Source organism: Triturus cristatus, chromosome 5_2, assembly GCF_964204655.1.
Source record: "Triturus cristatus chromosome 5_2, aTriCri1.1, whole genome shotgun sequence".
In the NCBI taxonomy this organism is placed as follows: domain Eukaryota; kingdom Metazoa; phylum Chordata; class Amphibia; order Caudata; family Salamandridae; genus Triturus; species Triturus cristatus.
Window position 1 is genome coordinate 105,546,643 of NC_140588.1, and position 21,708 is coordinate 105,568,350.

Here is a 21,708-nt window from a genome sequence, read left to right on the forward strand (position 1 = left end):
AATCACTACTTTGCTACTAGCCAGGGAATGGGCAATCCACATAGCGACCAACTGACTCCATGCCTTGTTCCAGTTTTCAGCCATGCCTGCATCTTTAGGCAGCACGCCTTACCTTATGGTCCTTGTGATTCCATGTTTCTCTATCATAGGTGTGAACCTGCAAATCCCAACATTCAGAATGATCCTTATGGAAAGTTAGGATTGGCGTAAGGGGTCTCACATGCTGCAAAACAATACAGATGACACTGACTCATTTGCCAGCTGTGCCTGTTCACTGCCATTGGGTGGTGGCAAATCTAACACTGTTTAGATATCATGCAGAAAATGAAAACAATCGAACTGGCAAAATCTGACAAAGTGCCCTCGGCTAGTAGTACAGTCTATGCCCATTTCTTGACATATGACAAAAAAACACTTTTAAAATTAGTTACATGATTTTCAAACCCATCTAGAAAAAATAGTTAAAAATATTCTTAAAGCTAGACATTCTTAAGAAGTTCCATCAAGAGAGTGTTTGCAGATTGTTACCACGAGTACTCATTTCCATTAGAATCTGGTGGTCTCTGCAATAGAACTGTTTAAACCCTTGTACACTCTGGTGGAAGCGGCATTCAATCAGTCTTTTAAAGCAGTAGGGAGGTAGGCATTATGGTCATGCCCCTGAATCCTAAAAAGAAACATAATGTGTCTCTGTTTTTAGTGTGGAGAATAAATCTCATCCATAGCCATATTCTCTAACTTTACTTGATTTATTCTGTAAAGTGTGACCCAAAATAATATATGATGGGCTTACTTTAAGAGCTAAGTCCAGCAGCACCTATAAGTGATGGTGTTACCTCTCTTAGCCTCCACAGCTACCCATACATTGAATTCACTACTGCACTGGCAGAATCTGGCCCCCGAGATATTACACCTTTATTATTAAGTATACTACAGGCACTCCCCACTATACCATTGGCCAGGCTACATCTTGTATGGCAAATTACCCTATGGTTCATGGTTATGACATCTGCCAGTGCCAAATAGAGATATGCCTCACTGCTGTTCAGTTTATGAATAATTGAGTTCCTTCTCATTTTGTCTGAAGGATATCAGTTTCCACTTAAAATGTGCTTACCTGCTTATGTACACACACTTCCGCATTGTCGAATCCTCCAGGGTCTGAATGCAGAAGGCACCTGGGGTTGTCTGTAGATACTGTACAGAAATGGATCAAGATTATTAAATAGAAAACCAAAATAGAGGTATTTGGTGAGATCGAATGTTTGAAGTTGATCAGCTTAAAGTTACAACAAGTAAAATATTGTAAGTACTTACGTTTTGTATTTGATAATGGATTAAGCTGGGCTCGATGTTTGAATCTAAGGATAGCGAAGCGGCTAGATACCTGAATGATCTTCTCTACTTGTTAAGCTTACAAAGGGCAAGGTAGCAATGGTCCAATATACCAGGCCCTGGCATGAGTTCCCAAGTCCCAAGAACAGACTGGTAGGATGAAAATCATTCTTTGGCGACTCCTTTGGCCATAAGGATATTGAGGCTTGTATGGACAAATCACCTAAAAGTTTTCTGAATAACTATTAAAGGCCATAAGAGCTTACTTCTTTTTTTAAATTCAAACATGTTATTAGAGTATCAAAAAAGAATAGAAACAGAGCATAATTGTTTATACATTAGTATCGAGAAGCACATTGAAGTTACCCACATAACAACCCACGTCTAAAACCCCGGTCTGTAAATTGATCGCCGAGGTGACTGAGGAAAAGTCCTGAAAGGTGCGGGACTCCACTATACAGGTACAAATCCTGGTCTGGTGGAGGGCTCGTTGATGCTAGAAGCCTTCGTTTAGGAGTTGCTGATCAGCCTCAGTTGGAGCCTCGTGTTGGCTACAAGACATTCTTCTCTTGCTGTATATTGAAGTCAGGGAGATATCAGTCCATCTAGATGCTTCCAGTCCTTCACAGTGTAGTCAGCCTGTAGGTTAGATGCTTATAAAGCAATAAACCAGAAACCAAGAAAAGGGCTGGGCAAAGGTAGGGACTGAGGGAGGGAAAGGTAGGGGGAGATATTTGTGTTTTGTTGGTGGTGAGGATGTAAGACGACCGACCTGAGGTCCTAAGGGGCAGGGAGTTACCTATACACATGTGACGGATAGTTTATAGCCTAAAGGAGTTACGTATGGTCATGACCTAAGGAGGTTTGATTTTCTATATCCTTACTTCTAATGTGGACAAATATCACATGGCTTCCAAGTTTATAAGTTATGCACCAACTATGTCGGAACAGCAGTGCAGTCCCCCACTGAAAAAAAACAAGTGAATGTTTGGAATTACTAGCAATGCAACTGCTGCAAAGGAATATCAATGAGATACCCGTATTTTGAACCATTGACGATACCCGTCTACAAAAGAACGTAACTCAAAATAGCTGACTACCTAGGGCAGCACTAAAAGTATTCTGTTGGTGGAAGTTCAGCCAATCTCCCTTACTCAATGACTAGATCCACCTAGAAAAGGGAGACACAGACAGAACGTCCCAGGAAGCCCTCAGGGTGCATGCAATGTACCAGAATAGGTCAGGATGCCACAGCTGTACCAATGACCTGAAGACAAATTGACTTCTCATGCAGCATAGCAACTTACAAAGCTTTGCTCAAAGAAGAATGATGAATCCTGAGTTGGCTAAGGAATGGCAGGAGAATGATGGCACATGTGCACATCTGCCACAGAGGATAACCACAGAAATACTAGCCTGCACGTAGCCTGCTGACGCAGAGATATATTGGGTAATGATAATGATTGGAAAACCCACAGCCATCACAACTATCAGCCAGTAAGATGCCTAAGTCCGCACTGACATTTTGTGCTTCTGACATGTATGTATGGGGCGTACATGTTCCAGATGGTAAATCTATAAGACCAGCACATACCGAATGTGACTGCCTACTACCAATGAAATTATGAAATGCTACTGTCTTATCTATTCTCAGGAAAATTACACCTTCATTTTTTAAACACAAATATCGTAACTACGTTGATTTACCTCAGAAGGAAAATACACACACAAAATAAAGAAGGCATACCTGGTGTCTGTAAAGCAAAGGTAGTGTACCTTGGTAGTCTGCTCCCGGCAGGCTATAGGGTACCATTGCGCATCCGAAATGATGTAAAGGAACTATCTTATATACGTCTGACATGTGCATCACTCCAATATCCAAGAGTGATAATATTGTCTTGTTTTTCCCCCCATTTGGCTTACATAGCTCAGAGCGTAATATAACTGAAGACGCAAACCGAAAAGCTGTAGGTGATACACACAAGGTTATTCACAAATATAAATTACACCTGTGTGTAATTTGCACATGTAATTAACTCTTACATTTTTTAAATAACTTTACTACTTGTGACTATTCACAAAATCTGAGTGTAAAGTTACTCAAAATTGTTGACTTTTATGTCTCCACCCCCTGAAAAAGAGGGTGTAGCTAAATTTGTGCGTTACTACTGGGAAAAAACAGTAGCAAGTCCAGCACCACACAAGGCCAGCCACTGATACGGCAACACCCTCCCAGAAAAAATAATAGAGGTAGGGACTAAAAATAAAATCCCATAGGAAACATATTATTTAAAATCCTTAAAAATATAAATAAATATAATTTCTTGTCTAAAAAATCTAAAAATAGTATGTTTATTATTTTATCATGAAATATTTGAATAACTTTTTGAAATTTAAACATTAATGTTAAAATAATCTTTGGTAAAATATAATAAATATACTAACATTATTCTAATAAAAATATTACTCATTACTTTTAATAATTATTACTGCATAATAAAAACGTTTTTTGTTCAGATGGGAATTTATTTTTTATTTAATCTTCTGTGACTAGCGATGGGCTTACTCTTTTGTGGGTGGCTGCACACCCACCCCCAAACTCCTCCCTAACCTTCACTAAACCCCTCAAACTCCTCCCTAAACTCCTCCCATTTGGTAGTAAGTATGCTCCTTTCTCCATGCCACTCCCCTTGCCCCTCCCACATCTCATACTAAATAGTAAGCGTAAGACGTCCCCATAGAAAAGATAGGAGAGGTAGAGATTTACACTCGTAGGTTTGTGAATAGTATTTTGTAGTACTACAAAATGCAATTTGTGAATAAAATCCCACACACATTAGTATCAAGTGCCTAGCAAACAAAGCTCTCTTAAAAGGGCTTACTTTGATAAGGAGAATGCCTGTGATGATGAAGAGCCAGACCGATTGTGATACCTTGTGCTACCGAAATTGTCAGTAACAAATTTCACACATCGGTGCCTCCCAAGGCTCTCCGGTTTTGAAGACATGCAGCAGCACTGAACAAAAAACACCATAGCATAACGAGGTCAGGGGAATGCCTTCCACTAGCTCCAACTTTCAGCAGCAAATCACTGCTGCAAAAGAAAGAACTACAGCAAGTTCTTAAATATCCACACTATATAACTGTCATTGATAGATCCCCCTTAAAGGAAACTCCGTTCCACTGAAGGATGCAGACTGTGAATGTGCTTTACACTGTGTCCACTTACAACACAGGCCCTGAGGGCTTTGACAGATGCAGTTCTCACATAGTCTGAAAGAGATCTTACAGTAACCGAGAACGAGGGGGCATGGCCTTTTTAGCAAGATATCTGATCACGAGATTCACAAATCCCTGTTCAGCAAGGATTTCAACCCCAGCCAGCACGAACCTTGGTGTGTAGTTTCCCCAAAGGACTTTTTTTGCATATATTTCCCTTGGGCAGAAGTTCCCCTCTTGAAACCCGAGGAAGGGGTGCACGTCTAATGGATTGAATTGGGAAGGGGAGTGGACAGGTTCCATGCTCCACAACCCCCTTGCTGCAGTTGATACAACGGGTGGACCTGGGACTAGTGAACAACCACAGCCAGCCCAGTACATCCACATGAGACACAGCCACTGTGTGTGCCAGTCATTAACCCGAAGGAGTGCCAGGTCACCAGGCCTCTAAAAGTCATTTATTCCAATTGTAAGTGCAGTGACACAATCGGAGCAACATGAGAAGTGCATTCCTCTACTCCACCCCGCACACCACTAAAACACTTCCCACATGTCCCCAGCTCACAAGCATTGCACCTTTTCAACCAGACGCAACTATTAACTACTGTAACCATCTTGGGGCAGATTTACAATTCCTGGCACATACCTGCAAATCATCAGGGATGCGCCAGGAAACTTGTGACACGCATTACAATCCTTGCGCCACCACGGATGCGCCGCATTTACAATGCGGCGTGCCATGGCGCAAGGAAATGCAGATGCACGTTGCATCTGACGGCGTAAGGTTGGCGCAGTGCTGGAGTAGTGTCACGGGCGTGACGCAACTCCAGCACTGTTCCAACCCAGCCAATCTGCAACATGGTGCGTCAAGCCTTATGCCTGCTTCAAGCAGGCGTAAGGTTATGACGCAGCGGTGTTGGAAAAGTGACTGAGTGAAATCTTGTAGATTTCACTCAGGCAGTTTTCCAAGGCGTTCCTGCGACGGAACGCCCACCCTCCGCCGGAACGCCCACATGAAACCTGACGCAGGTTTCATGTGGCGCAGAGCTTTACAACTTGACGCATCTCCCCAGATGCATCACGTTGTAATTCCGTCACAGCATGGCGCTAGCTTTACGCCGCCGCTGCGTCACAGAAGTGACGCAACAGCGGCACAAAACAGGCGCCAGGGGCTTGTAAATCTGCCCCCACGTGTTCTATACCTTTCTCATCTTCCCTCCATTACACTCTCATGCGTTGCGACCTAAGTCAGGTTAAGTAAACCAATCTGATTAATCACTAATCACAGACACACCAAAATGCTTCTCACACAGGCCACACTGTAATTTAAAATCCTGCCCAAAAACACTGTCCTGTTGTTTGTCATGCTGCCCCACCGCCAGTGTTCCTTATCGTCTCATAGAGCTAAGAAGCACTGTATAAATGCTACTACAATACAGAAGCAATCCAACTGGATTAGTGTGGCAACAGTATGCAGCTCCATAGCAAATAATTATTACACATAGGCTCATAGATTGGTGCACTGCAGCCAGAAACACTACGGTGCAAGATTAAGAACCAGGCAGTGAAGCGCAATTTTAGGATGCGCAATGTAAAGTGAAGGAGAAAGAGCCACTCGACTTGGTGCACTGACCAGAAGATTCATGGTGCACTGCTGCACTGGCACATCCCCATATACAGTGCACTGTAATTATTTACATCAAATATTAAAATAAAAACATGCATAAAAGGAACAAAAAAATATGAAAGCTCAACAGTACAAAATGAATATTAATTAACGTTTACAAAAAAGCAAGAGAAAACCAGTTCTTGATAATGAGATGTCATGCTAAAACTTGAAAAGCGTGTGCCATGTTTAAATTGCCAATGTAGGTCTAAAGACTTTGATTAAGTTTAGCAATACATTCTGCAAGTGCCCTGGAGAATGTTTCTTTCCATCATTGTAGAAATAGGCAATCTCTGATCTTACCATTCAAAGGCTATATATAGCTTTAAGAGCAATGGCAGATGCAAAAGAAACAAAAATGTGAACACAAAGTTTCAAGTCAACATCCTCAACTTGCAATTTTAATTTATGTGCGGGTCCTATTTCTTTTAGCATTATATGATGCTTGAGAGAAGATGTTTTTTTCATCAAAAGTCCTGAGGCTTAGGAAAGTTAGATTGTGAGTACGTCCTTCCCCCTCCACAGTGAATGTAGCTATGAGGACTTTATCGTGCAAACTTAGTGATGTAATTGGCAATCAAGCCTCTTGGTATAAATGCATTTGACCAACTTTCTAGTTGGCCCAAAACAGAGTTCTGAATAGCCGCATTAGGTATCCTTCTTATATTAAAGCTCCAAAATGTATGTTCTACTTACCCTGACTACATTCAGTATTCGGTGCCACAGATCAAATGTGTAAATCTTAAAATGTAAGATCCTGTAGCCTGTAAGCGAAGTAAACCTTGGCCTGTGGCTGTTAATCCTCCTCCTGCCCGAGGTGCGTAATCTGCACCCACTTCCCGTGGAGTGGTACAACAGCGCAGATAGGTCGGCCATGATGCCTTCAAGTCAATAGGAGATTCGGAAAATGATTGCATCAGGTCGTCCCAAAGACATTACTGTTCTTCTACTCAGTCCACTTGGGCCTGCTTCTGTGTGACTTTGCTTTCTCTCTCCTTGTCCTTTGGTATCCTCCGCTATGAAGGTCTGGAAAGCCAGAGGTCTTTTTGGGTGGGTGGTTGGTTGAGGCGTAAGGTGAGCTAGGGCTACCGGCAAACCTCGGAGAGTCCTAGAACACCATTTTGACTTCCCATTCACATAGACCTCAAGGTCTGAGTAATCAGTCATAGTTACTGGTATCAGGTGTATCAGTAAACCCCGAAATGAAGGGGTGTCACTAACAGGATTGCAGTTGAAATGCTTAGGTTTCTCTTAAAAATGAGGAATTACAGGGGACTCAGTGGTTCTGGGTCTGATTCTTGAGTTATTGCCTCAATGTTGTCATGGAGTTTCACCTAGAGATTCCGGCTGCTGAACCTCGCGTGAAAGTCAAAAGATCAGCATTATTCTTGCGGATCTCATTAGTCCAATGTGGTCATAATTAACTGACCACTCATAATGAAGGCCATTTGCTCTTGCAAAACTCTGGCTGATCAGCAGCAGTTTTGCTCTGAAGTATTTCTCTATTCTCTGACCAAAAAAATGCCAACGTGGTAGTGACAAAAAAGGCAACACACATTTTTGTGTCTGAAAGATTTTTTGAGTGAGTCAGCTTGTTTTATAGCCACAGTTTAACATAGCTTAACTACAGATATAGCTCAAGCATCAGAAAAAAAGATGAGAAGAGGTTGTGCAGAGTATGCAGGATTCTGGCAGGCCTCATGGAGCTTCTTGGAACAAACTGGCGATCTGGGCACTGAACAGCGACTTGCAGAACATTTACATGACTAACTTGCCGAAACACTTAACGTGTTAGTCATGTAGCATTCAGGTATTGAGTTCCAGAGTAAGTAAAGTGTGCAAATGATGCCAGCAAAAGATAAGTTACAATATATTGAAAGTGCATTAGGCCTTAGGTTTGGTCTTTTAGAAGAGCGACTGTTGTGGTATCAACAATAGTTGATTGCCTTTGATCTAAGTACAGGGCTAAAAAAATACCATGATTAATGTCTCTTCTGACTTTCACTTTCACTGATAAGTTGTTGTTACGGTGGCCATAACTCCAATTAGGAACTGATGTAATAAATTACAGCTCACCTCACCGTCCTGGAACAGATGGGTCCAAGTGATCATGGGGGTCTCATGATTTCCTAAAAGCAAGGTACATCATCATGTGGAGCCCCATAGAGGTTTTGCTACTGCTCCTTTTGTACAGTGTATAGTTTTTCTGCGTTGATTGCACTAAATTATACCCATATCTTGGTCAATCTGCCTTTTATGGCACTTCCCCTTGTGGGGTGCGGTGAAAGTTGTACTACTGTTCCCTTTCTTCAGTGTATAGTTTTTGTCTGTTGAATATATACATTTAAAAGCATAGCTTGGTCATGCTGCCATTTGGAAAATGTTAAAAAGTAATGCTAACAAAATGGATCTCATAATTGTAGTGTTGCTGAACTTCTGTAGTTTATATCTGGGTGGTCTAAAACCTTAAAATGCAAACTCAAATCACTGCTCTGACCGAGCCAGATGTTTTGCATCTAGAGTCAGCCCAAGATGTGCACACTTTTGATAGTTCAGAACCTTACATTATTGTCCGAATGCTTACTTTGTACACACTTGGTCCTTAGGATTGGAGAGATAACTTTGAATCTTGAAACATCAGTCCGCATTCTCATATCAGTGTATTAAACTACTATTAGGATACTGTGAGTACAGAGAGGGGGAGTCTGGCAGAGCCTATAGAGATGTACGACACTGGTGCTCTAAACATACTCCCACAAACTTGTGGAATACCTATTGCTCCCTTCAAGGGGCACTCTTACCATCATCTGATCACTGAAACGGTTGTCATCAGACTGGTCCTGTAGGTGTCTGGGTGTCTCCAGGGAAATTCTGTTAAAATTGACATCTTCTGGTGCGCCATGCCCCCAGGCTGTGGCCCAGTGACCAGCCACCAATTTGACAGCAGCAGTATGAGCCCTGCCTGCAGAACATGAACTTGTGTGTCCTGATCTATTTAGCTTCCAGGATCTACCGCATTTGCAGGGTGGTCCATTGCCTTGCAGGACCCCATACCTAAACTCGGCATAGTGAATCAGACTGGATGCACTTATCATGTACTCTGGCTGCCACAGTGATACTCTGCAACACTGATGGTGTATCTTTGACCCTGGACCCAGCTGACAAGATAGGATGGACCTGACGGACAGTAACAGGGGTTCTCTAATTTTGTGGCTCTTTGTGCCTGAGGCGATGGTCTTGAATTGCAGGGAGATTAACTGAGGCCCCTTTCCTTGGACCCCACTGGAACCACAAATTATGATTGCTGCTACTGCAACAACACCAAGTGTTCAGTAGTTTTGGAGTTATTAAAGAAATAAAAAATGTGTATATCTAGAGACACCGATCCTTTGCCGATCCCGCAGGTACTCGTGGATCCGAAGCCCAGTGGAAAGAAAAAAACTCACAATACATACCCATGCGCTGCGTGGGGTTGGGTTGGGTGTATGTTGGTGGTTTGGCCAAAGGCCGAAGGTCATGCGCAGAGGTGGTTGTATTAACTTATGGTAATTATATGTTACTTTATGTTAAATAAACCATCGAAATTCACTGAAAAACACAAAGGTTACAGAGACGTTCTAGTTAGGTTCCCGTTTTATCCACGCAACACCATAGAAATTTGGCAGTTATAATTAAGCTTATAGTTATACTTATCTGAAGAAACTATAACTCATGCTGTTAAGCAACTTTAGGCCAAGAGTTTTAGATTCTTAACATAAGTATAACTATATTAACCTAACTACAATGTCCCTGTAACCTTTGGTTTTGCAGCGAAAAAAAAAAAGGAATATTTATATATATATATATGTATATATATATTTATATATATATATATATATATATATATGGAATTCCAATCCTGGCAAACGAAGAGCAGACAGGCACAGACTCCGTGAAATAATGGCAAAAAGAAGTTTAATCCAACAGCAGCAAGACGCGTTTCGACGGCGAACCGCCTTGTTCACTTGTCTGTTACACAATCCAGTGACACTTACATAGGGTAATGTGCAGTTGTCATGGCAACCACGTCTCTGTCATCATAGACATAAAGAATCATGACCGTGCTAATCGGCATGACTTGACAAAAACACGAACAAGCTGATAAACGTGTTTAGATTGAATACATGTAGAAATAAAACACATACATATATTATTAAGCATATATATAAGAAAATAATAATTAATCAAGCTTAACCAAAATAGAAACAACAATGCCTCATATGTCTCTCTGTCCTGTGAACATATATGGACATAGAAGACATGAAAATGAGCCCACAGCGGAAAAAATCAACTTAAAATATTCTAAATACACACAGGGAATGCAAGATGCAGCTGTCAGGAAAAATACCCAAATGGAATTACTTGATACATTTTAACGCCCTAAAGGAAGACGCTTTCTGTTTAACGTGTCTCACTCCGGTGTCCGTCAATAAGTGGAGAGTTCAAGTGAACATTCGCAACAGAGACAGGAGCAGCCGGGGAGGAAAAAGGATACCTTGGCAAAGTGTCAGCCTATTATAAGCAGAAAGAGTCTTTGGTGGTCGTAATACAGCGACTAGTGAGTAGGAGAATAAGAAGGAGGGTACCGCCCAAGTATATATATATATGTCATGTGATCAAGACCGGGGCAACCCGGTCGAAACGCGTCATGTTGCTGTTTGTGGAATAAAGAAGCACTTTAGAAATATCTAGCTGCGCGGTGGTCCATTCCTGGGTTTTTACTGGAGATAAACGTCTTGCAGTCAGGATTGTGAGTTCATATATATATATATATATATATATATTTTCTTTTTTCGAACACATTTTAGCCGCACGCAAAAGTCCTTCGATTTCAGTGGTATTTATTTTAAAACACAGCCAGTCTGTCAAAACCAACGCGTTTCGGCCAACATGACCTTTGTCACGGTTGGGAGACACTACTTTCACTATTGTTTTATAGCATTTCCTGTTGAGACCCTCCCATTGCATTCTGGGAGTGGTAGTTTTTTTTCTTTAAAAAGCACTTATAACCCAAAGACAGAGAGCACGTTTTGTTATATACAGTTGCATCGTAATGGTTTTACGTACAGTTGCATTGCTTTTAGATATTGTATTTTGAATGATGTTTTTAAGGTGTATAGTACATTTGTGCAATTTGTAACATTTTATAGTGCATATTTAAGGGGCAGCCTTTCTACTATTTACATATATACATTTTTTACAAGTTTTTACATTTGTGTTTGATATTGGTATGTTAGATATTCATATTCAATATCATATCTTGCATATGTCCATGATATATTGCATATAGTATGTCATTGACATTCAGATATTCTGTCATTTACTCTATGAGTACTTTGCGATGTATGGTGTAGTATCTGACCACAACCCCTTCTAGTAGTAGATTTTCGCCCTCATTTATTCGAATAGTGAATTTGTATTCATTAGCTCTTTTTCTTTATTGCACATTATTTTGAGACCTTTCGGCACATATTTTCGTTTGCGAAGGATGTGATGGCATGTTCAATGTTCCATTTTTAATATACATATTTACAGGTGAATGTACATTTCCTCATCATTATTGAGACCTTTGGGAGTCTTTGTATGTGACCTAATTATGTATTTTGACTCTAGTTGTCTTAGTTTTCTTTTTCTGTCGCCAGCTCTTTCATTTGGTAGAATGGTATCCAGAGCAAAGTATTCCATTTTTCTCCAGTCGCTGTTTTGGCATGCTGCTAGATGTTTGGCTGTTGCATAGTTGGCGTCCTTGTTTTTTACAGCTCTAATATGCTCCAGAATACGTTTTTTAAGCATGCAAGTTGTGCTTCTGATGTATTTTAACCCACATGCACATTGTATAATGTAAACCACAAACTGAGCAGTGCACGTGATTCTGTGATTGATCTTAATGGTTCTGCCTTCTGTATCTGTTATTTCTTTTTTATTTGTGGCGATCTTGCAGGCTTTGCAACTGTTGCGTTTCTTAAATCCCAATTGCTGTTGAACCAACCAATTCTTTTCTGATTTTGTTTGAAAATGACTGCGCAATTTTATCATTTAATGAAGCAGCCTTGCGATATGTGACTTGAGGTCTGGTGCCAATGATTTTCCCAATGTCCTGGTCTAATGTTAGTAGGTGCCAGTATTTCTGAATGATTTTAATTATTTTGGGACTTTCTTTGCTATATGTTAGAATTACCCTGGGACCTGACTCAATTTGAGCAGTTTCTGGTTGAAATTCTTTCTCCTTTTCCTTGATTTTTTCTTTTTCAGTTCTGGTCATGAGGATGTCCGTATGTGTTGATTGTTCAACCTTGGTAACACTTTTATTCAGATCTCTTTGTCTGAATCCCCTATTTTTCAGCCTATTAGCACTTGCCACTATTTTGTTCTTCGCATCTTCATCTTTGGAGCCATTGCCATTGCCATTGTTAATCTTTATTTCGGCTCCGAGGGCCATAAAAGCAACAAGTATTATCACAATTTACAAATTAAAATGTACACATTAAATCACAATTGCTAAAATATTGCATAAAATTCAGACACCACAGAACTCAATATAAGACTACAAGAAATTCCTGCGCTTTAGCCACATTGCATTTAGGAACCGGGAAACTGCATCTTTGGAGCAATTTCTCTGAATTTGCACGAATTCTCCATATGGAATGCTTTTAAGAAGTGGCTTAGGGTGGAAGCTAGTGGCATGCAAAATGCTGTTTGTTGCAGTTTTCTTTCTGTATAAAGTGGTATGTATTTGCCCCTGATCAAATATACATCGTTGTGTCAAGAAAATTAACTTTGGTTTTGCTCGTTGAACAGGTGAAGGATAAACCTATTAGATTAAAAATAAATCGTCAGTGTATCATATCCATAGTACAATTTTTTCCAAGGCAAGATGGCTTTCGAGGGCCCAGGCAATTTCCTTCTCCCACCAACCCATAGTAAGATTGGCAAAATTTGGTGAAAAGGAAATGCCCATGGCAGTTCCACAAAGTTGTTGAAATATCTCGTGATTAAACAGAAAGATATTGTTGGTTAAGCATTATTCTATCATTTGCAAGAGCATAGCTGAGTGTTGCAATTCAGTGATATTCCGTTGTTTTAGAAAATATGCGCATGCTTGTAGGCCAACATTATGCTCTATTGAAGTATATAGTGCTACGACATCTATTGTTGCCATAACATAGTTAAAATTCCATGTAGTGTTAGCCAATGTGCGTAGGAAATCTCCAGTATCCTTTATGTACGAACTCAGGTTCTTTACCATGGGCGCCAAGAAATAGTCCACATATGTTGATATATTTTCATTCAAAGAATCACAGGATGAAACTATTGGTCTTCCTGGAGGGTTGATTTGAGTCTGATGAATTTTCAGCAGAAAATAAATGGTTGGTATTGTTGGGTGTTCTTTAAACAGATATTGTCGTTCATTGTCACTTATTAGATTCTGGGCATACAATTCATTTACATTCTTTTGTATTTCCAGGATCATTTTATTAATTGGATTATTGGTCAGTTGTTTATACTTGTGGGGTCTTCCAATTGTCTATACGCCTCTTTGACGTAGTCTGTTGTATTTTGGATCACAATATTTCCGCCTTTATCGGCCGGCTTTATGATTATTTTGGTATTTTCCATCAGCGATTTTATTGATGCATTTTCCTTACTAGAGAGATTCTCTTTTTTGTTGATGTTACGTACTTTTTCTACTCCTTCCAGTTCTTTCATGATTGCATCTGAAAATAGATTTATTTTATTTCCAGGTACCAATTGTGGGCAGTATTTTGACTTATTTCTCATTCCACTGCTGACATATTTTGTTGTTTCTATTCCCAATTCTTCAAGAATTTAGCTCTCTGATGTATCTTCTTCATTTAGATTGTTTGGCAAATCAAAAAGATTTTTTAGATCCGGAATTTGATCTGTGGTTAGCCCGATTTCAATTGTGTCTTCTCCTGATGTTGGTTCTTTAATCTCTTTGATTTTTTCATTTCCAGCAAGTATTTTGGTAAGTTTTAATTTCCGTACATATTTGTATATATCAATTTTTGTGTTGGTGTAATCGAAATGTCTCTAAGGACAAAATGACAGTCCCTTATTCAGTACTGAACATTCAACTTCAGATGGTGTATAGTTTGAAAGATTAATTATTAGATTTTTATCACTTACTTCCTGTAGGTTCGATTCCGCAGAGGATACTGTTTTTTGTATGTTGTTGCACTTGGATCTTCTGGTTTTTCTTGTGCTGGGGAAGACTTTAAATTGCCTCTTCCACATCCTCTGCCTCTCCCTTGTCCTCGACATCTCAACAGGCTCTGGTCTAAGTTTACCAAGCACATTTCTTCTAAAAAAGTGTGATCTTTTTTGAGGCATTTGTATCTCCAGCGGCTTCATTTTCACTCACATCTGATTCACTTGTTGTATCTCCTGCTCGCTTAGATGGATTTTTTTGCATAGTTTACTTTAAGCGCATCGAATCTCCTTTCGAATGTGAGAATCCTTCCTTGTTGGTAATCATTTTGTCCCTTTTGAATTTTTTGTGTTTTCGCTCTTGTACCTCGTCCTCATATTTTTCAAGCTGAGTTTCCATGTCCTTTCTTAATTTGCCAGATTCCTCCTTGTTCAATGCTCCTATTTTATTTTCTGATTCTCTGATTAAGGCATGTATTTCTTCTAATTTGATTTCTGCATATTTTATCAATATTCTCATCATGTTCTTGGAACATTCCATATTGTTGGCACCCCATCCATTTAACATTTCCGTTTTTGTTTCTGGGTGCGTTGGCATGGTAAAGATCCTTAATCCTCTTGGAATACGGTCTATTTCAAGATATTTCTGTAGGGCCATAATTTCCCAGCTTTTACTCATTTCCTTTTTATATTGTTGTTCTAACTACAGGAAAAGTTGTTTGAGGGAAGGGTTTTGTTCGCGCTGCGTGTCTGACCTTTCAGTTGGTCCCGCGCGTTCTTCCATTTTAGGTTGAAACATTGTGGGCATTTTCTGCGCTCGCTTGGCTTTTCGTGCCTCCATTGTCTCTTTCTTAATATCCGCAATGCAAACTTAAGCACAAGCGCAGAAAATGGCCACAATGTTTCAACAGATGTGCATTCTGCCATGCAACTACCCGTTGTGTGGCAAAATATGATTATGAAGAAATACTGTATATGTCATTTAAATAATGTAATTGGATAGTGATGCAATGTTTTTCGAATCCTTAGCCCCGATGAAGTCCTGACTATGATGTAACACATGTTGGCTAATAGGAACAAGTCTATTTGGAATAAAGCAATTATAACGTCAAAAAACCAAGTACAACAACTGAAGACTGGATTCTTAATTTTTGCCTATGTCATAAGGCTATATTAATATTTATATAGAATATCTGGTTCTGTTTGTAGATGTAGGGTGCTCATCCATTCTTGTATGTGCACCGCATTATTTGTTTACATACACCAAATCAATTGTTGACTTCTAAGTGTGTGCCAGGAAACCCAAAGTCACCCCATCTACTTAATTTTCTTACAAATGCTATTCTGATCTCTCCTCTCACGATTGGTTAAACTGTAAATTATATTAATAAATGTGTATAGTAGTAGTAGTAATGAACTTTATTCGGAAACCAAGTACCATCACAGTGCACATGTACAAAAGAATTACAAGAGATATATCGTAAAACTATTTTAAGACCTGTCGCAGCACAATTCATTAAAAAACATCACTATTCAAAAATTCATTTTCTTTAGTCATTGCTAATGTGCAAAATGGAAGCAGAAATCAAGCAGAGCTGTGTGCAAATCGAGCAATAAATACATTAAAAATACATGAAAACTATCTTCCAACTATATATATAAAATCAATATTGATAGAATAAAACAGTCATTAAAAAATGTGGCCTCATTCAAGGGCACAATCAGTAATCTTCCACGTTTATGCCATACCGCCTGTAGATTTTGCTCGCAGCAATGGCTATTACTGGAGTGGTGTTGCTCCTTAATATTCTAAGGGCCACTATATATTTTATTAATTTCAGATTTTGGGAATAATCAATTTACGGCACGGGTCATGGTAACTCGGACAGAAGAATAATATGTGTGCCTCATCTTCTTCTGCCAAGCCACATGCCGGAGAATTACTAAAGCCGGGTGCCTTGTCCCATTGACTCGTTACTGATCTCAGGGGCAGAATGCCAAGTCGAAAACAGATATAAAGACTTTTGGCTAGAGGGGAGGAGATAAAATCTAAAAACTCCTCGTAACGAGAAAACAGCTTAATATCTAAAAATCTGTTTGATAGTTTACCAATTAAATGGTTATGTAAATGAATATCTTGGATGTAGGTCCAATAACGAGATTTTGTGGTTTTAAAGTCGGTCTTACACATTCTTTCTGGGTTTAATTCATAACCTTGTCGGGCCCAACTTGTTAAACCAGTCAGAGACAAATTTGACCCAAGGTATTGATTTGGCACCCCTTATACACAACAATTCAACAAGGCAATATCTGAATTCCTTCAGCTCTGGAGTGACCCATAATCGAATCCAGTAAACAAGTGGTCTAAGGGCGGCCAAATCTGTAATTCTTTTGAGTCCTAAATCGTAAAACAATGGAATTAGTGGTGTGCTACTGGGGGCAGAGACCAGCCTTCGTACAAATCCATTTTCTGCAGCAGTGACTTGAGAAACATCAGTGCATCCCCTGATCTCGTCTCCATACAGGGCTGCCCCTTGTGCTTTGTCACAATAGACTTCCAGGGCTGGCGATACTGCACGGGAACTTGTTTGCCTATGCAGTCTACTAATAGCATTTGCTCTGTGCTCTAGCTGTAGTGTATTTTTCTTTAACTGATCATTCCACTTCATACTCCCTAAGTAATCAAAGCTCCTCACCCTCTCAAGTACTTCTCCCCCAGCCGTATAATTGAATTTTTGACCGCTCCCTTGTCAAATATCATGTACTTGGTTTTGTTGGTATTGAGCTTCAAGCCCCTTGACACACAAAAATCTGTAAATTTGTCGACAAGGAGCTGGAGACCCATTGGGGTCTTAAAAATCAGAAGGGAGTTGTCTGCAAATAAAAGAATAGGTATCTTAGTACCGTTTTGTAAAGGGGAGTGAAGCTTTAGTTTTTCAAGACCAACCACATTGATTATATAGAGGGTAAAGAGCGTAGGAGCAAGGACACACCCTTGGCGTACACCTCACTCTTTGGAGATACGCTTAGTTATGTGTATACTGTGTTATATACCACAGTTTTTTCCTTAGTAATCTAGCTCTGAAAGATAAAAGGCTGAATTGGCATTGCCGGTATTTAAAATTGGGATCTACAAATAATGCCACATTTCAGCAACAATGGCTTGACTCGATTAACCATTTTGCAAAATTGAAGGCACTGCCTGTTGATAAATGCTTAGGCCCCCATTATGCATTGGCTGAAGTTGTGTCCCCGGAAATACTGCTCTCTGCAACTGTAGTGGTCCAGTGTTATCAGACCTGAAATTAACGGGTCCTGAAACACCACATCCAGTTTTACTGGGAGTGGATCTGCACCCGGGTGGAGGGGGGGCAGGGACTCCTGGGAGAGGCATAGACCAGCCCCCACTAGCATCACAGGGGGTGCAGACAAGGCCTCTCCATTCGGAGGGAGGCCATAGCTTCCCCACCTTACCCAAGACGCCTTATCTGCCACTGGAACAACACGCCTGCCCACTCTCCACCCCCTGTCACGTATCTACAGTGAATCCTCCTGGAATCTGCAAATACTGCTTTAAAGGACATTGTAATTCCAGGTCCTGCCGGTTATTCCCCTTTGTGGGGAGTGTGGGGAGTGTAACTCGTGATCACTGTTAACTCATGGGGAAATACTGACTGCAGTCATTCACTCCAGGCCTGTTCTCATCCAGCAGAGTTAACGTGGAACTCAGAATAGGGTCTCTGCAGAAGGTTAGCCAGTCATTGTCATATTCCATGGGGTAATATAGAGTCCAAGTTCTGGACTAGTTTCCGTGATGCTTTTTTATATGTAAACTAAGTCCTTTTCTTCTTCCTCCTTTTAGGAAAGTACATGTCTGCCAAGTGCACCTCCACCACAGACACGGTGTGTTTGCCCTGCGGTGCAGATCAATATATTGATGTCTGGAACGAAGAGGAAAAATGTTGGCTGCAGAAATTGTGTGATTCGGGTAAGTGATGCTCAGTATTCACCGCAGCAGGTACCGTGCCAGATCAACACGAGTTTCCACAAGTCATAAATAGACAATCAGTGTAAATGTTGGCATCATTCAGATAATTGGCTTCAGGCGAACACTGTTCAGTTGGTCTGTTTAAATCTGGGTGATACTAGTTGACATTCCCCATTTGCCAATTCAGAGAAGAAAATACTGTTTCAAATTTTTTTTTAATGATTTATATTCCAACTGTTCTTTGCTGATGCTTTTTTTTCCTACTGGGAAGGTTTTCTGTCTGCTTGGTGTGCTGGAGAAGATAAAAAGAATGCAAGAGTGTTGGGGAGAAGGGTGTATGAGTGGGGTTTGTAGTGTTTTTCTTAGGTGTCGTCATTTTAGTTAGGAATAAACAACTAAACAGTTTTAGCGTAATACTTGGCAGCTATTTGTTTTTTTTACAACTTCTAAAATATGCTGTTGGTTATATGCCCTAAAATCAGGAAACTGAAGTTGTGCTTTTTGACATGCAACGTACAGGGATTGGTCAAAATTGGGCGCTCTATCTCATAAAGGCTCATATATAAGACTAACTGAGTTTCTCAGAAATTACGTTCTGGGCCGCTCAGCCTCTTGTTTGCGGGCATCATGACCTTGACATTTTTCGAACATTCTGTTAAGGTTTTCCCTGTTTGTAAGTGGTGGAGAGGGGTTGCACCGTATTGGACCCATGAGTCACATGATACATTTTACTAACCTGTCAATAAAAATGTTCGTCCACTCCTTCTCTAATTTGCCAGGAGCATCTTCCTTGTTAGATCATTTTTTTAAAATATTACTATTTCTTAGATAGTTAATTTTATTTCATATTGCCATGAAAGCCTACAGATACATAGAGATGGATTTGAAACAACTTTGACCTCAAAATAGTCCAGGCAATGAATAGGTAGAGGAATCTAAAAAAGAAAATTGAGGTGAAGGGATGTCAAAGACCAGTACAGCCTCTATCTGTGTGAACCAAGTGCGAGTCTAAATGCAATACTGTGAGAATTTGTTCGGTTTGGTACTCTTTCAGGGATTCACATCAGTTGGGGAAAAACCAAAATCTCCCCCTTAAGGGCCAACACAATACAATTCTCACCAAACTTTGCCCTCGGGTGCTGTGTAATTGAGACTAAATATCTGGGCATTTGGCTCAGCTGAGACAGGGACATGATAATACGGAGTGAACTATTTTACTATGCTTAACACCATTACTAGATGGATCTCGCTACCATTATCATTTGCAGGATACGCAGGACTGATCAAAATGGTTCTCCTACTAGGGCCTTCTCTGCACACACGTCACAGTTGGTTTGCCTGGTATTGGAAACAGCCCAGGCCAAAATGGGAAACACTTACCTTGCCATTCCACCGTGGGGAATTTGGTGCCCCTCACATGGTACTCTGCTACTTCTGTGCTGAGGCACATCATACGTACCACTGGTACCATCCCACAGCGTTACTCCCCCACTTGGAAGTAAAGATAGATAACAAAGCCCTGGTGCCCCCGACATCCTTCTTCGGACTGCCCATGTGTGGGTCTACTGGAGATGCGTCAACAGTTGACTGCACGATTCTTGCATGGGAGAGGCTAAGAAGAAGGGTGGGAATGTACCTTCTCTTCTCCCCTGCCCTCCCGCTGTGATGTAACCCACTGCTGCCAGTGACCTATGAGCTTTGAACAAAGGGCCTGATTACTGGGGCAGTCTTTACAGGCATGGCACTTTAAATCACTAGCTGAATTCATGGAAGTGTTGCCTAGCTCACCTTTAGACATATTTACATACTATAGGCTTCGAAGCAACGGCAAGGCTGCCCACCTTTAATTTCCAAATGATTTACCACATTGGACACACTCTTAATTGCCACTTTCACCAAACATCGTACTTCATTACCTCCCTTTATCAGGCGGTTCAGGAGAAGTCTAAGGAAGCACTCCAGGGGCCAAACTGGGCCTGGAGACTTCAGAGGATGTGAAGTGATTTAGTTACATTCAGACCGACCTGATCCCCAGGAGTTGTCTTCGTATTATAGATTATAGCTTTCTGCATTGCCTTTACTACACCTCTGCGCGTCTATACAAATTTAGACTACATGACAATGACTGTTGTGCTAGATATGGCATGTCCCCAGCAGGGTCCTTCCATTTGGCCTGGCCATGCAGTAGTGTACACATGTATTGGAGGGAGGTCACCACCGCCTTGTCCGCTATGGTGGAAGCAGAGGTGCATTTGGACCCCTTTGGTCTGCCTCCTTATCTACATCAAGGACATATCTGCACCGCACAGTTTGTTCACTGCCCTTGCCCTATTATTCGTGAAACGGTTGGTGGCATGTATGTGGGAACATTTAAACGTTTGCTTCCAGACTTGGTCATTTGTCGGGAGCAATCGGAATTGTGTGCTGAGTTGCTCCCTCCTGTATCTAGACCTAGAGAAATTTGGCAGCCCCTGTCTTCATACTTGCGTCTCACACAGTCTTCAACTAGTTGTATGGGTACACTCTGACAAACCAATGGAGAAATCGCGTGGCTGTACTAGGCCGGGATGACTCCTAGACACTCACAATCCTGTATCTTGAAGACACTCCATGATTCCCCATTGGTATTGTGGTCCATGTTTAGATAGGCTGCATGCTGGCCAAATCACTACCCTTTGTTCAAATGTCGGTTTGTATAACGATCTTAATATACAAATCTGCTTCTATGTAACTTTGTATGTTGCTAACTTTGTATACAAATTTGAAAAATAAAGTTTAAAAAAAGACCAGTACATCCCCCATAGTTGTCAAAGAAACACCCATTTGCAAAGCCAATTGATCTGGCGTGTTGGCTTCCAAACTTTTGTTTTTTCAATACTTGTTTTATTTTGTCATGATTTTTTGCACAATTGTATTATTGGGGTAAGTGTCAGGCTTTCGGCAATAAAAAAAAAGCATTTGCAAAGCCAGTAGGTCTCCCCAATGCTGTGCAGCATAGCTGAAAGTTAGGGGGAAAAAGCTATGACGTGGCCAGTGCTTTGGCAGGAGTTGCAACATGGAACAGGGGCAGATCAAGCAACACACCGCGGGGGGGGGGTGGAAGGGACAGGAGAAGTAACAACATGGGAGAGGGTTGGGATGGATGGGAGAAGCATCATAATGTGGGAGGGGATGGGAGGCACCGGAGAAGCAACACATTGCAGGAGGTGGGTAGAAGGGATCAGAAAAGCATCACAATTTGGGAGGGAGTCGGAGGAATGGGAGAAGCAATGCAATGTGGGAGGGGAGTGAG

At 40.8% G+C, this 21,708-nt stretch overlaps 1 protein-coding gene across 1 annotated transcript in view; it reads left to right on the forward strand.

Annotated features, from left to right (window-relative positions):
• TNFRSF11A (TNF receptor superfamily member 11a) overlaps positions 1-21,708 on the forward strand; it is a 179,545-nt gene that overhangs the window by 58,838 nt on the left and 98,999 nt on the right. The window contains exon 3 of the mRNA XM_085606896.1: positions 18,291-18,416. Coding sequence (XP_085463022.1) covers positions 18,291-18,416 — 126 coding nt within the window. The remainder of the gene's footprint in view (positions 1-18,290; positions 18,417-21,708) is intronic.